This window comes from Hakea prostrata, chromosome 2 (genome assembly GCF_041222555.1).
Source record: "Hakea prostrata isolate BN-2017 chromosome 2, UWA_Hpros_2, whole genome shotgun sequence".
Lineage (NCBI taxonomy): Eukaryota > Viridiplantae > Streptophyta > Magnoliopsida > Proteales > Proteaceae > Hakea > Hakea prostrata.
The window spans coordinates 42166394-42183792 of NC_142601.1; the positions used below are offsets into that span (position 1 = coordinate 42166394).

Sequence of the window (17399 nt, forward strand, 5' to 3'; positions counted from 1 at the left end):
AAACCTGCTGATTTTAAGCAAAAAAGGGCACAAAGAAAGGGAAAACCGAAGGCTAATCTTTTTAAGACGGTTTCCACAACACCCTCTGCAAACGTTGGTTTTTCATAGGAGGAGTTAGCTACTTTGCAACATATTCTACAATCTTCTACTACCAGTACAAGCTCTAATACTACTTCCTCCACTACTTATACTAACTCCTACCATGCTACTTCAAGTAAAACTTTTACAGGCTTCCATGTTTTTTCAGTTTTTGCTCCTTGGATCATTAATACAGGAGCCACAGATCATATAACAGGTTCATCCTCCTTTTTTCTTACATTATACTCCAACTTCAAGAAAAAGAGAAAATTTGAATTGTTGATGGCTCTTATTCTTCCATTACTGGAAAAGGGACCATTCAGCATTCTCCATCACTTTGTTTATCTAAAGTTTTACACGTTCCCTTTTTCTCTACTAACTTGCTCTCTATCAATAGTCTTACACATGACTTGAATTGTAAAGTGATTTTTTTCCCATCTTACTGTGTCTTCCAGGATCTGGTAATGGGGAAGGAGATTGGACGTGGTAAACTAAATAATGGACTTTATCTGCTGGAGCCAATTGGAGGATCGACTTTAGCTCTAATTGCATCTTCTAATCAGGTCCATTCGGTAATATTAGACCTTCATCAGTGGCACCATAGGCCAAGTCACCCCCTTTAGGAACTCTTAAGAAAGTATTTCTTGATTTAGTTTCTTCTTGTAAAAATGATGAATTTTTTTGTGAAGCCTACATTTTTGCGACGCAAACTCGTTCTACTTATTTACCTTCGCTTCATAATAGAAAAGATATTCCTTTTATATTAATTCATACTGATGGGTGGGGCCCCTGCTGACATGTCTATTACTGGCCAAAGGTACCTTGTTACTTTTATTAATTGTCACTCTCGTTCAACATAGATTTATCTTTTAAATTAAAAAAATGAGTTTTTTCGATGTTTTCGTGATTTTCATAATATAATTAGAACTCAATTCAATGCCACTATGAAGATCCTTTGCAGTGACAATGGCATAGAGTCTATTGATGGTGAATTCCAGAGATATCTCTTTGACTCTGGCATAATACACCAAAACCAGTTGTGTTGATATAGCTGCCCAAAATGGGGTTGCCGAAAGGAAAAATCAGCATCTTTTAGAGATAGCCCATTCACTTATGATTGTTATGAATGCCCTTGACCAATACTAGAGTGATGCTATACTCACTGCCTCTTACTTTATGAATAGGATGCCCAGTAGGATACTTGGTTTTAAATGTCCTAATGAGCTTCTCCATGGAGCCTCTTCTTTTATTATTCCCCCAAAGGTGTTTTGATGTGTGTGTTATGCCAGAATCACAGCCCACCAGAGTAAGTTGGCTCCTCATAGCCTACGTTGCATATTTATGGGGTATTCTGCTACTCAAAAAGGGTACAAATGTTATCATCCTCCTTCCAGGAAAACTATTGTCTCCATAGATGTAAGTTTTAATGAGCATTGCCCTTACTATACATCTCTTCAAGGGGAGAGTCCTAGAGGAGAACTGTTCTTTCCAACTCTTGACCATCCTATCACACATAAAGACTCACACACACCACCACAACAAACCTAGGAGTTTAAGAAGTGTTTCCTGACCAGGGGGAGACATCGGCCAGTATACCTAATGACTCTAATTCCCCTTCCGTTTTCTGAACCATGTGAAGAACCTGATTAGGGGGAGACCACTCCTGTGAGGCACACTATTGAGGACTTTCAAAACAAGATTTATCAGAATAAGGAGGTGCAGACTTATCATAGGAAGAATTAGAACCGGCCAAAATAGGTGGAGAAAGGTGACATGTTACCACTTCAGTCTCCTGCTCCAGAATCAAATTCTATTGTTTCCCCTAAGGTATCTTCTTCTGATCTTCCTATTATTGTGAAAAAATGAGTCAAATCTTGTACTCAGCATCCCTATAGCTAAATATGTTTCTTATGACTCTTTGTCTGACTCTTACCATGCTTTTATATCCTCTCTATCATCTACATCTCTTCCTAAAAGTTGTTAGAAAGCCTATGCTGATAAGAGATTAAAGGCAACTATGGTAGAAGAAATGCAGACAATGAAGAAAAATGATACTTGGGAGCTGGTTACACTTCCTCCAGGGAAAAAACCCGTGGGATGCAAATGGGTTTTTGTGGTTAAAAAAAATATAGATGGATCAGTCAACAGGTTGAAGGCTAGACTAGTTGCAAAGGGGTTTACCTAGACCTATGGGATTGATTATTAGGAGATTTCTGCCCCTATTGTGAAACTGAACACTGTCAAAGTTTTGTTGTCTGTAACTATAAACAAAGAATGGAACTTGCACCAACTAGACGTAAAGAATGTCTTCTTACATGGGGAGTTAGAGGAAGAAGTCTATATGGAAATCCCACATGGATTCTCCAATAACAATACTGAAGGGAAAGTTTGTTGGTTAAAGATGTTAATCTATGGGTTAAAACAGTCTCCTATATGCTAGTTTGAATGCCTCCTGAAGGCAATGACTTCTATTGGGTACAAGCAAAGCAATGCTGATCATACACTATTTGTCAAGAAGTCAAGTACTAATATCATCATTGTTTATGTGGACGATATTGTCATCACAGGGAATGGATGGTGAAGAAATTCAAAGGTTGAAGGACTTTTTTTTGCAAAGAGCTTGAGATTAAAGATCTAGGAAGTTACCGGCACTTCTTAGGAATTGAGGTGGCCCGATCAAAGAAGAGTATATTCTATCCCAAAGAAAGTATGTTCTTAGACTTATGATCAAAAGTGGGAACATTGGGGTGTAAGTAGTTGATACCCCTATTGAAGCTGACCTAAATTTAAGGAAAAAGAGGGAGAACCAATGTACAAAGGAAGATACCAAAGGCTGGTAGGAAAGCTTATTTACTTGTTCCACACTAGGTCAGACATCGCTTATGTCATGGGGATAGTGAGCCAATTCATGCATGATCCATATTTAGCTCATATGAAGGTTGTTACTAGAATACTACAGTATCTGAAGGGAACTCTTGGAAAAGGAATACTTTTGTCACCCACTAATAAACTAATAGTAGAAGCATACATTGATGTAAACTAGGCTGGATCTCCTGACAGGAAGTCAATTTCAGGTTACTGTACCTTTGTTAGAGGTAATCTAGTTACTTGGAGAAGTAAGAAACAGAATGTGGTAGCTTTATCCAGTACCGAAGCTGAATATAGAGCTACGGTTCGTGGAGTTTGTGAGCTACTATGGTTGAAAGGTTTGCTAGAAGATATTGGAGTCCAAGTTCCAAACCCTATGATGTTATATTGTGACAATAAGGGCCGCCATTAGTATTGCCACTATTGAAGTTGACTGGTTTTTTGTCAAAGGAAAGCTAGAACAAGGGCTCATCTACATGCCTTTTGTAAGGTCCTGGAAGACCAAGTGACAGATATTTTCACTAAGGGTTTGAAGGGAGATTTCCTTCCTATTGGAGGCAAGTTGGGCATAACTGATATCTATGACCATAAGGGGAGTTAGTTGAGTTCTACTAGGAGTCAAACTTTATTAGAGTTTTTCTTCATGTAATTCTCTATTTTTTGTTACCCAAGCAAGGGTATTTATGTAATAGTGTTCTTTCCACTTTATTATAAATAGAGGGCTTGAGATCACACTGATCAATTCAACCCGTTCTACCATAATCAATAATCTCAACAAGAAGTCCACCAAATAAAATGGTTTACATATAAGCCCAATGGCAATTCTGTAAAATCTGACCACAAAGAGGGATTCACCATGCAAAATAAGCCCAATAGTAACTCTGTAGATTCTGACGACAAAGAAGGATCCACCTTGCAAAGTAAGGCCAATAGCAATTCTGTAAACTTTTTTTTTTTCAATTAAAGAATAGCCAAAATAAAAAACGGAAGTTAAATAAATAGAAACGATTAGCATAACTTAAGCAGTGACCAAGTCATGTGAAATATACTAAATAAGGAAAGAAAGAGAACTAATGCTAGAAAGAAAGGTAATGTGTGGAGCACTAATAATGGAAAGCGGGGCTGTATGGAGGAGTAATAATTTGAGTAATAATGGGAAAACAAATTTGGAAGTAATTAATAAATTCTAAATGAAGAAAACCAGTCAGATGAAAGAATATCATAGGACATGAGGGAATACCAAATAAAGGAAGAGAATTTATGGCAACAGAATAAAAAGGAAACTATTACCCACAAAAAAAAAAGAAGAGTGAAAAGGAAACCAAAATCAAATAGGGCAGTTAACATAATTGTCGTTAAACCACAATCATGACAGCAAGCAAACCACAAACTGACAAAAGTAATATCAAAGCAGAAAACTATGGAAGAGAATGTCACGGCTAGGATGCCTTAGGGTCAGCCATGACCAGTAATAAACAAATGTGCAGGATAGATGAGTAAACCAAACAAGGACCTTGAACCACCAAGTAGCTAGGTGAACAGAAGCAGCAACAACAGAGGAATAAGCTTCAAATCACTAAGGAGATTTGAGTCAGAACAATAGCACCTGAGAAGCAGAATTCAGAGTGAAACAGGACCCTCAACAGTGGAGTCATGATCCATAGAAGAGCAAACTTGTTGACAGAAAACAGGCAGGCTTCAAGGTCTTCCATCAAGTACTAGATCTCAGTGCAAGTATAAGTCTTGAAGCAGTAGTAAATTTCAGATTCCAGTGTCATAGGCATAGTACATATCCAGACCTTGAAGCCATTAATAGGGTAAGGAATCAGGCCTTCTTGAAGAAACACTTCTTCACATCATCATGTGGTTGATTCAGAGTTAAAAACAAAGTGCAGCAAAGGCTGCAGTAGGCAAGAGAAGGTACTTAAAAATTTCTCAAAACTCAGACTGCAGTTTCAAGAGAAGATCAGACTCTTACGGCTCTGATACCATGCTAGACAGCAGCCAAGAATGGGAGAAGAGATGGTGAGATGAGAGGTAGAGAGAAGAATGGAGGAGAAGAGAATTTGCAGAATCACGATATTACAATATAGATTATATAGATCAATGACAATATTGTGTTTAAAAAAAGTTTCCTGAACAAGTTACAATCAATTCAGATCTTCTCCCTAATAATCTAGAAACAAATAAAATCAAATCTGTCCCACGTATATCTTTCCTAAAATAACCAAAAGACTATGGACCAACATAAGATCCATAAATATCCTGCAATATCTTGCTGACCAAATAACACAAAAATATTATTCAAACTCCATCGTTTAACAATTAGATTTCCTACTAAATCCAAAATTTACTTCAGGTTCATCTTGATCTGGGTTCACAAGCAGATTTCGGTCAGCCTGAACTCTGAAGCTGTGCTGCATCAAAGTGTCAGCACTCGGAGATGTTTGAAATAAAGAATATTTTGCAAATCAATCAACCTGTCAGCAAATTAAAGTGATAACGCAGCAGTATTGTAACCTAGATGGCAATGAAATACTAAAGCAATACCCTGAAAGTTGCTAAAATCCCAGAGTTTCCTTTATCCACATTAATTGGAACAGAATGCAGAATATAGGAGTAAGTGGATACGGAATATATGAGTAAATGGATTCTGAAGATATAGAACCTTCAGGTACTCCAGACAGAAACTGATGGCTCTAACCTTTATGTCACTGTTCATCATTTTCAAGTAACGTCCTGTGCCCGTGACAGTACCACCAGTACCAATTCCCGCAACAAATATGTCAACATTACCCATGGTGTCCTCCCATATTTCCGGGCCTGTAGTTTCAAAGTGGATCTGTAATTCATCAAGTGAACTTTTAAGAGGAAATAAGACATAAGACATAAACCTAATAAACTGAAAATCGTAAACAACAGTTTAAATGAGAACATAGAAACCTTTATATTAGCTGGATTATCAAACTGTTGAAACATGTAAGCATTAGGTGTTCTCTGAACAATTTCTTCAGCTTTATCAATAGCCCCTTTTAATCCTTTTGTTGGATCTGTCAATACAATCTCTGCTCCAAATGCACGAAGAAGTATTCGCCTCTCCAAATTTATGGATGCGGGCATGGTTACTATGAGTTTATATCCCTTAGTTGCAGCAACAAAAGCAAGCCCAACTCCTGTATTTCCAGTTGTGGGCTCTACTAATATACTCTGCGTTAACCCAGAAAGTGAGGAAGAAGCATATGGTGCAGTTCGCTCAATTTCTTATCAATCATTTACAAGTATTTTGTTTGATAACACATGACTAACCTTTCCAGGAGAAATGGCTCCACTTTCTTCTGCATATGATATCATACTATATCCAACTCTGAGATGTAAAGAAGTGATAAACAAAGAGTTGTCACAATTTGCAAAAAGAAACTCTTGTTAAAATTTATAATATGTTAAACAGGAATAAGTAACATTCAATTCATTGAGAGAGTATTCTTGTTGGCAATTGAATACCAAATAAATATATATATAATTCAGTTTTCCTCTATCATTTTTCTCCGTCAGTGAATAATCCAAATGAACTCAATGATGACTACCACTCAAGAATCCCGAATTCCATCAAGTAGAGTGGGTGGAGAGGGGGTTCATAGGATTAATAGTGGGTTCAAATTACAAACTTTGTTTTAACAGGATCTCAAGAAAGCCCTAAAACAGGATTCAGGTCAGCAATAGGATCAAAGTCAACCTCAAAGATGGAACTCAAATCTAGTCAATGGATCATAAACTGTTAAAATAAGCAAATCCCAAGAATACCAGAATGTCTTAATGGTCAGATTTGAGTCAACATTCAAACCAGTGTCAATTTGAAACTCATAACTAGAATTCAGGAGATTCATCAGAGCAGCCTCTGATCTGACAAAGTTCTTGGCCATTGAAGTCACCCCTGGACAGCTCTTTAATGCCCAATAATATGAGCAGAAACAACAGATAGATCCCCTTATCTGGCCTATGTCAATATCAGCCAAATAAAGCCCAAAACAGGGCTGCCTCCAGATTCTGGTTGGTGGCCCTTTGTTGAGACAGAAATCCCACTGAAACAATGTATGCCCAATGGAAACAACCTCTTCACGAAGCAGGGTAAGGCTGCATATACTTGCCCCTCCAAGACCCTGCATTAGCTAGAGCCTCATATAGCAAGATGCCCCCTTGTTTACACATATGCACAACAGTAATAATAATTGGTCAATTCTGTGAACATCAATTTACACAAACTCGAACAATCACCAATGAGGCAATGAGAGTAAATAAATATAAAACTTCAGGAAAACAGAATATGGAGGAGGGAATATGAGCTTTGCTTTCCCACCAAAGTCCTAAATCATACTCACTGTAATGCTTAGTTTCCCACTCTCCTGAGTATCACAACAGTATACTTTCTCAACAGCAAAGACGCAAACCCCACTCTTCATTCATGAATTCACTGACTGCCCGAAATAGCCAGCAAGCTGTTTATTCATTTATTTATTGGGATAATTACTGTTGCCCCCTATATTATAGCTTAATTACTAACAGGATCCTATTCTTTATGAAATTACTATTGCCCCCCTCACTTCTAACGGCGTTAATAGACCGTTATGGTTGGATGTTCAATGTCTATTTTACCCTTTTAGAATTAAGATGCCAAAAAACAGTATTACCTTCGTTTAGAAGAAAGAAAAAAAAATTTAAATTATATATATATAATACCATTTTTACCCTTGATTCTTGTCATTTTGGATTCCAAAAAGTCGGATCTTCCCCTCAAAATAGCTCAATACTATAGTGTAAAGGTGTAATTACTAAAGGGAACCTGTTCTTTATCGTTGAGAAGAAGAGAAAGAAAGACCTTTTCCTTTTTCCCTTGGCAGGGGTAAGAGAAGAAGATGAGTTTTTTTTTCTTCGTTTTTATTTTGATAAGAGAAGAAGATGGTTTTGCACTTTTGGTTTAGCACTTCAATCTTCTAATTCCTCCTTTAAAGTTTTTGTTGCACAAAGTACACTTGACTGTATTCCTATCAGCAACATCCGGCCAATACCCATATTTCCACCATGGGTCATTTGACTTGGCCTTTCTCTGCGGGTCTTTCGAGGGATCATAACTACCTTCACCCCCACTAGGAATAGGCTGACTAGCAGCAGCCGCTGGATTATTAGTTGAGGGCCTTAAGGTCATTATAAATAACTAGTAAATATCACATTAAAAAACATGAAACATACACATATAATCAGGCCAAAATTAAAAACAATAATAAAATTGATAATGATACCATATAATTTTAGTTTTGCACCATACCACACCACAATAAAACTCCTATGCATTCATCTAATCATCTCACTTCATGATAAATTGATAATCAAGCTTCTAAATCAGAAAAAAATACACTGAAGATAATAAACAACAATAATCAATAGGCCAGAAGCTATTAAGCTAATATTAGTTGGTCTCGGTTATACTAACAAGTTATAAGTCCCCAATAAGAGAACAATCTAAGGGAGAGAGAGATTCTAGAACTAGTCAAATAGAATTTGGTCAAAGGAGATGAGCAAACAATTATGGTTGAATGCCATTTTATGAGAATACAATCACTGCTGAAACCTCACCTAGATCCAATGGCTGACCTGAAGTCATGGAAGGTACCTCATGACAATAGGAATATAGGATAGGTCAAGATCTGTCAAACACTCAAACTAGGAATCAATATAACTACCAAGTTGCTGAACTAGCAACCTCCAAAAAGCTTGATCATAGGAACCACAACAGAAACTTCAATTGCAATTTACAAGTCATAGAGAAGTAAATAATCAGTTAATAATCTCCAAACAGAAATTAAACAACGAGTAGCAAATTAAAGATTGTTAAAACACAGGAAAAAAAAAGCATGTTGGCGACATATCGTCACCTGAGATGGTGAACAAAATCACCGGAGGCCGCTGCAACTTGGTCGTTGCAAGCCTGCAACCGCAAAAGGGATTTGTAATTGCTATTTGCCAGACTTTTTAGGGGAAAAAAAAAGGAAAAAAAAAAAAAAAGAAGGCAGAAGAAAGAACAAAGAAGAAGAAAGTGAGCGACAAGTACTGCAGTACAATGCTGCCACCAGAAGTTGCTGCTGCTGCAAGCCTGCAATTACAGTGGCTTTTGTATGAGGAAAAAAAAAAGCAGAAGTAAGAGAGTAGCAGCAGGCGTCGATAGCAGAAGTAAAGTGGTGTCGCTGGAGTCGCTGGTTGTCGCCGGTGTCACTGGTTGTCATCGTCAATCAAGTGGAAGTCTGGAAGAGAGTAGCAAGCGTCGATAGCAGAAGTAAAAAGCTGAAAGAGAGTAGCAGGCGTCGCTGGCTGTCGCAGGTGATGTTTTTGGCTGTCGCTGATTGTCGTCATCGATTGAGTGGAAGTCGAAGAGAGTAGCAAAGGGAGAGGCAAAGAGGACAAGAGATTAGGGCTCGAAATTGGGGATGTCGAGTGAAATTCTTGGTTTTTCCTTTTTTTTTTTTTTTTGGTTATTGATTTAATGTTAGAAATGATCCCATGTATCCCATATAAAACTTATATAAGCACTCAACCATTAGATGATTCCCAATTGGAATCTAATTTCTAATTCATTTTTGGCCTTTGATTTGGAATAAAAAAATGGTGGTTTTTAAAATCCACAACGGCGGTCGGTCGCCTAGGGGTCGTATGCGTTCGAGGCGACGCATCGGCGACAACTCAGAGCCCGAGGCGACCACCTTATGGACTCCACCTGAGGCGCTTCTCACCTCAATCCCTCAATCCCCTCCAGGACGCCAAGGCGTCATTGACGCCTTGACAACTATGCCTACGTGCGGAAGAATTATTGGCATCCAACAAAAAAAGGTTTGGAGACCAAGCCGAGGAGGTTAGGCAAAATTTTCCAGCAACAAAACCTACTACAGCAACCCCTACTCAACCCACATTTGCTATCTAACAAGATAAGGGCAAGGCTCCCTAGTGGCAACCAAGCACAATGTTTTCATTGTCAAGAGGTTGGACATTATGCCAAACATTGCCCACACCGTCAAAAGATTAATGTTGTTGCTGAAGTTGAAAAGACAGCAAAGGAAGAAGATCCTAATCTATTCCAATGCCCTTTTGACGATGGTGACTATGCCAGAGTTGCATATGATGAGGATGATGCCAATGGTGGTGATGCTTATGGCATTCATATAGTAAGCCGCATCTTGGTGGCTGAAACCAAAGAAGAGGACTGGTGGCGCAATTGTATCTTCTATGGCTGTATGAAGTCTGGAGATAATACCACTTTGGTGATAGTTGATAATGGGAGCTGTGTCAACGTTATTCAGACACCTTTGTGAAGAAAGCAAATTTAAGGTTGAGAAGCACCCTCAACCATATCAGGTATCCTTACTGAATGGGAATACTCTAGAGGTGAATCAACATTGTTCCATACCACTGAAGCTCCATAGATATGAGGAAGAGGTATGGTGTGATATAATCCCTATGCATCTTACTGATGTTCTATTCGGTCGACCATGGATGTATGATAATGATGTTATGGGCGGGGGGAAGAAAAACCAATGTGTATTCAAGTTCAAAGGACTTCACATTGTCCTCCATCTAGTCAATGTCCCAGCTGAAATGCGTCAACGGAGGTCCTTAAGGACCAGCCAAAAGGGCACCAATGAAGCATAGAAGTTGATGTCCACACCGCAAAAGAAGCTATAAGCTGTTCCTCACAAGGAGTTCATTCACACTAGCCATGATACAGGGTTGGTATTGGTCCTTGTTATAAGGGAAGTTACCCCTACACCTGAGGTGACATTCCCTCCACCCATCAAAGAGTTACTTTCTGATTTTTTTGATGTGGTTCCTGATGAGTTGCATGATAAGCTACCTCCTATGAGCGATTTATTGAACATGCCATTGACTTGGGATCGGGTTCAGTGTTACCAAACCTACCAACTTATCGCCTTAGCCTAGTAGAGCACAATGAATTCAAATGAGAGGTGGATGAGTTGCTACATAAACGATTCATTGAGGAGAGCTTAAATCCATGTGTTGTACTAGCATTACTCACTCCAAAGAAGGATGGCTCATGGCATATGTGTGGGGACAGTAAAACAATCAACAAGATTACAGTCAAGTATAGGTTTCCTATTCCGCGGTTTGATGACATGTTAGACATGCTATATGGGGCTAAGATCTTATCTAAATTGGACCTCAAAAGTGGCTATCATCAGATTTATATTCGGCCTGGAGACAAGTAGAAGACTGCCTTTAAGACCAAAGGTTTTGAATGGAAAGTCATGCCTTTTGGTCTAATGAATGCACCTAGCACATACATAAGGGTTGTGACACAGGTACTTTGTCCTTTTATCGATTTTGGTCGTATACTTTGATCATATATTGATATACAGCAAGCATCCAGACAATCACATCAATCATCTACAGAAAGTATTAAGAGTGCTTCACAATGAGAGTCTATATGTTAATCTCAAGAAATGCTCCTTTATGCTGCCAAAAGTTGTGTTCCTTGGTTTTATTGTTTCATCACAGGGGGTTGAAGCTGATCTAGAGAAGATAAGGAGCAACACCGATTGGCCCACCCCAAAGACAATCATTGAAGTTCGTAGTTTCCATAGACTTACATCGTTTTACAGGAGATTCATTCGGAACTTCAGTGCAATCATGGCACCTATTACTGAATGTTTAAAGCAAGGCGAGGGCGAGTTCATTTAGGGACAGTAGCAACAACCAAAGCCTTTCATCTTATCAAGCAAAAGATGACAGAGGCTCCAATACTTTGCCTACCCAATTTTGATTGTATATTAGAGGTAGAAACTGAGGCCTAACATATTGGTCTAGGAGGGGTATTGATGCAAGGAGGACACCCTATCGCCTTCTATAGTGAGAAGCTAAATGATGCTAAGCAACGTTACTCGACATATGATCTGGAGCTCCATGATGTTGTCCAAGTGTCGCCATTGGAGACATTATCTCATTGGCAAAGAGTTCATTCTCTATACCAATCATGAGGCCTTTAAGTATCTCCATTCACAGAAGTTGATTAGCAATAGGCACGCCAAATGGGTTGCAAATCTACAAGAGTTTGCGTTTGCAATAAAGTACAAAGCAGGAAAGGAGAATACAGTGGCTAATACATTAAGCCAAAAAGTACTTACCCTTAGCACATTCTTAGCACATGCAGTTAGCATTGATCAAATATGCAAGGAGTATGCATCTGACGAAGATTTCAGCATGCCATACAAGGAGTTACAGCAAGGCGAGCAGCATCATAAATAGTAACTTCACGATGGGGATTCATTTTTGGGAACTCGGTTATGCATTCCAAATTCTTCCCTACGAAATCACATTATACGGGAGTTGCATAGCAGAGGTTTGGGAGGTCATTTCGGCAGGGATAAGACTATAATACAAGTTACCGATCGGTATTATTGGCCTCATATTGCAAAAGATGTTGATCATGCAATCAAGAGATGCAGAGTCTATCAGCTAGCCAAGGGAACGAAGCAAAATATAGGTCTGTACTCACCATTACCAGTTCCTCATGTATATTGGATTGATATTAGTATGGATTTCGTACTTGGGCTACCCTCAACAAAAGAGCGGGACGACTGCATTATGGTTGTAGTTGACCAATTCTCAAAGATGGCTCACTTTATACCATCTTACAACTTGCGAGACCTTTGATGCATCTCACATTGCAAAGATATTTTTTAAGGAGGTTGTACAACTACATGGGCTACCAAGTAGCATTGTCTCAAATCGTGACGTCAAGTTCATGAGCTACCTTTGGAAGATACTATGGCTGAAAACTAACACAAAGTTATAGTTTTCAACCACATTCCATCCACAAACTAACAGGCAGACAGAGGTGGTGAATCGAAGCTTAGGAAACTTATTGAGGTGCTTGGTTCATGATTTTAAGAAGACATGGTCGTCCGTACTCGATATAGCTGAGTTTGCTTACAACAACTCAGTTACTCATAGGGATCGTTCTCCATTTGAGATTCTACTAGGAGTTCAACCCCGAAGGCCTATAGACCTCATCCCACTACCACCACAAGCACACGAGTATTGAGGCTGACGAGTTTCTGCGCCATTTCACAGAGATACATGCTAATGTTCGTCAAAGACTAACTCTCAGCAATAATGTCTACAAGGCTACAGTAGATCGTCATCGACGATATGTAAAGTTTCAACCGAGAAACATGGTGATGGTTCGTGTCAATCCAGAAAGGTTCCAACATGGAGTCAACAACAAACTCCATCCAAAGAATATATGTCCATACAAGGTGTTGAAACGCATTGGACCAAATACTAATGTGCTCGAGCTACCAGAAGAAATGAACATAGCAATCTCTTCAACGTGGCTAACTTGCATCTTTATGTAAGACACCGCTCTAATGATGGAGACACCGAACAAATGTTGAGGTTGCCCCAACTCCAGCCACCAATCACTGACATCATTGAGGAGGTTTTGGATGACTTACAAAACCACTCGTTATGCACTGGATACCATGCTTTCCTCATCAAATGGAAGAATCGTCCACGACATGATAGTACTTGGATTCATGCTGACGATTTCAAGAAACTCAATCCTAATTTGTATGATCATTACGTGGCATTCATCCATTCATCGAAGACGAATGTTTTCAAGCCGAGGAGAGTTGATGCAGATTAAAAGACATACAAGAAAGAAGAAGCCTATTGGGTCAGGCCCATCAAAGGCCTAAAGTTATCACCCAAATCACTCTTGGCTTTCATGGGCTAAGACTACTTTAGTGGGTTAAAGTCAGCCTACATATTTTGATCTCCAAGGTCTAGACCTAAGCCCAAGTTTAGTTCTTGAAAAGACAATAAAAATTGTTGTGCTTTAAAAATAAAAAGAACTCAATGTCAAAGGAGTTTTCCTTTGTTAAGAGTTAGGTAGTGGTAGAGTTATTAATAGCTAGGTGTTAGCTAGTTGTTGGATGTTACATTTAATGTTTATGCTCTTTAGAATGCTATATTAAAAGACTTATGTAAGAGGGTGGGAGACACACTCATCATTTGAAATCAAGTTGCTTTGTTAGCATTCCTTCTCTATAGAAAATCCTTGTGTTTGATCAAGGTAGGTTGGTGTTTGATCCAGTCAATCCACCTCGCAGTGTGAAGCCCAGGTGTTACTCTGTTGTTCTTATTGTTCTCTCAATTCCCTCATATTGCCCCTTTAATATCTTCATTATTGACAAGTCTACTCTAGTGATCTACACTTCATCCTAATTTCCAATCTAGTTCATAGTTCAGCCCCTGCTTTGAGGATCTATTCATTGTTATGCTATTATCCTTGTAATACCACTCTAGTTTCAGCCTTCTTTCACATCTGAATTCCGTTTCATCCTAAGTCTATCAAATCTGAAATTTATTCCCTATGAAAGATCTTATTTGGCTATTGTTTTGTTCAATCAAGTACAGTACAATATTAGCATTGATGTGGCAATGCTTACATGGCATTTCTTAACATGAACCAAATTCAAAACCAAAATAATGCCGATATATATTTACAGAGTAAACGAAACCACCCAAAAACCACACTGATGACTCAATATGTTATTCTCCAACTATACCAAATCTACTTCTTATTAAATAATATATTATGTCAAGTAGTAACCAAAATATAATTGTTTATCACCCATACCCATTATCATAATTGCTTATTTGTAAAGTGGTTATAAACATAAATATAAATTATGCCAAAAGCGCCATATAAGGTCATTAAACTGGCCCATGACGATGCAAATCATATTGAATCAAAAGTCCAGCACATACTTAACCAAACCCAATCTAATAAACTACGTCAATTCAGGCAAATTAATTGAACACAATGTCGATGATTTTTGTTCAAAAGAGAGATCACATGTCGAGGACTACGTCCACCAACCACTAGCCCCAGAAAAAAAAAAAAAAAAAAGAAGAAGAAGAAGAAGAAGAAACACAGTCAAAAGAATATAGTTTCTGCCAATGGAGGAGTAGTAGGATGGTTAGGAACCTGACTTCTCAGTGGAGAGGTCAAGGGTTCAACTCCTACCGGCGGCATATGTAATATCCCTATCCCTATATATAAAAAGCGCCTTTGTACCAAAAAAAAAAAAGAATATAGTTTCAGCTGTGGTCCATCAACAAATTAGCTAGATGGTTCTAGAATTTGGACCAAACACGTACCACTAGTTGAGCAGTTAATAGGCATGGACAAGATTCATAAAATTATTTCATTTCTCACGAAGTCTTAATAATTAGATGGAACACATATCTAAAAAGGGCCATTACGCAATGCTGGTCCCACCATGCCGGCTGGTGGGAGAGAAGTTTGGAGTCAGTACTGACCTCCTGCATTTTAGCACAAAGTGGCCAAGCTCAAGATTCAAACCAAGGCATTTTCCCTGGCAACGTGAACCTTTTGCATACTCTAATACAGAACACACAGTCTCAGCCAGAGAAATTTACCTGTCCTTCACACTTCGACAAGGTTCCATCGACTCAAGTTTTGCTGCAATATTTGCCACACAACCCTCCACGACTTTATTCAGATATATCATTGGTGTCCTCCCAATTAACTGCACCATGATTTTGTACAAAAGATCATAATTTGACAGACAAGACTTGAATCCCTTAACATCCCATGAATATTAACACAGAGAAACAGTGTGCCAAAAGACAAGATTCATAAGAATTTGAAGGATCCATGAATTATATAAACTGAAACAAACTTAATTGAAGAGACAGATTTGAATTCACAGATAGCTTCTTCTTTTTTTCTTTTCTTTTTTTCCTTTTACTTTTAACAACAAAGAAGAGTCATAGACAGCCTAGAGTGTCAGATCTTAATATCAGTGAAAGACAGTATACCAGTTTCAATTGTCCAGTCACCACAATCCTTTTTCAAGCCAATTCTAAGAAATTAGAAGCCTTAGGACTAAAAGTACTCCCTCTCCATCGTATTTTATGCTTTTAAGTCTAGCAATTATGAAAGCTCATTATGTGATGCTGCTGGTTCTTGCTATGGCTTACATGTGTGGGTGAAAATAGAGGGGAACAACAAAGAAAGGCAAAAAGAAACAGAAGGAGCATACCACTATGCGAAAGCTTATGTTCATGATGTATCAAAGCACTGTGCACGTATTGAATAAGCGACGGAATCTGACTTGTTCTCACCACATCCAGATAACAATTGTTTATGCTGTCTTGTTGGTAACTTTAATGAGGTAAATGCCCACCTCTCATTACCAACCTCTACCAATTTCCATGGACTCCAACCAGTTTAAAACCAAAAAATGTAAGCTCCTTAAACATGGACTTGATTATTGCTATAAAAACATGAGATTCAGGGAATAAGGATGTCAGAACAAACACCAAAATATCATGAACAAAATCAGAAGCAAATAGAAGGAACATAGAGATTTAATGTGGTTCACACATCATCGCTGTGGGCTACATCCACGGGCGAAGAAGAAGAACTTTCACTATGTAGGAAGATGATTACAATGGAGATCTCTCAACCAATCGTCAAAACAGCATTACAAAATTCTCACCCGAAACCTTAAGGTGAAAACCCCAAATCTCACAACAACTTCATTAGAGAACATAAGGATAAGGTACAGTTATAGAACTTAATTGACCCAAGCCCTCTTATTCCATCAGAGATCTCATAGATCCGATCATTCAAGTCACCCACCAAAATATGCAGGTTCATTTCAAAGTCAGGTATGAAATTCAGGTGACACTTAACAAAAGAAAATGGGTTGAAAATTAGTTGAGAATTTAGAAAATTTCCCTTTTTTTTTAGCAAATTACACAGCACCCACTATATTTTGGGCAAAACTCTTGACCACCCACTATTGCCTCATAAATTACATGGCACCCACATGCAAATTACAAGTTACCCACAGTTAAGTTTGCTATTAAAATAGATTATAAAATTACCTAAATGCCCTTTATGCCATACCCAACCCCTAGGTGGGTGAAGGGATTCTCCTGTCACTCATCTTCTTCCTATGCCGGAAACTGCTCTCCACCACTGCCGAGGACCAAACCCCCTCCCCGTCAGCGACCAGCCTTCTGTACTTGTCGATTCAGTCCCCTACAGCTTGAAGGCATTATAGTAACCAATCTTGAGCATCTCACCTCTGATCTTGTATTCTTGAAACTCACTCATAAGTTCTTGAATCTTGTTGTGGTTGGCATCAATTTTTTCTTGGTTTTCGTGTTTTTGTTTCTCGTACTTTTTGGCTGCAATGATGCACAGCATGGCTTTTGTGCTCTACAAAATATGAAGAGATGATGTTAATGGTTTTTGACAAATAATAAAGCCAAACAACCCAATAAGAGGGGTGTTTTGAGGTGATGAGAAAACTCACGAAGTGGAGCTCCTTGGCAGCAGTTTCAATTGATTT

The 17399-nt window shown here is 38.5% G+C and overlaps 1 protein-coding gene across 1 annotated transcript in view; it reads right to left on the minus strand.

Moving 5' to 3' along the window:
- The window catches only part of LOC149024389 (cysteine synthase-like), a 74238-nt gene that overhangs the window by 41164 nt on the left and 15675 nt on the right, over positions 1-17399 (minus strand). Inside the window, exons 2-5 of the mRNA XM_089144649.1 lie at positions 15454-15563; positions 6253-6310; positions 5890-6153; positions 5651-5788 (exon numbers count right to left, since the gene is read on the minus strand). Coding sequence (XP_089000775.1) covers positions 5651-5788; positions 5890-6153; positions 6253-6310; positions 15454-15563 — 570 coding nt within the window. The remainder of the gene's footprint in view (positions 1-5650; positions 5789-5889; positions 6154-6252; positions 6311-15453; positions 15564-17399) is intronic.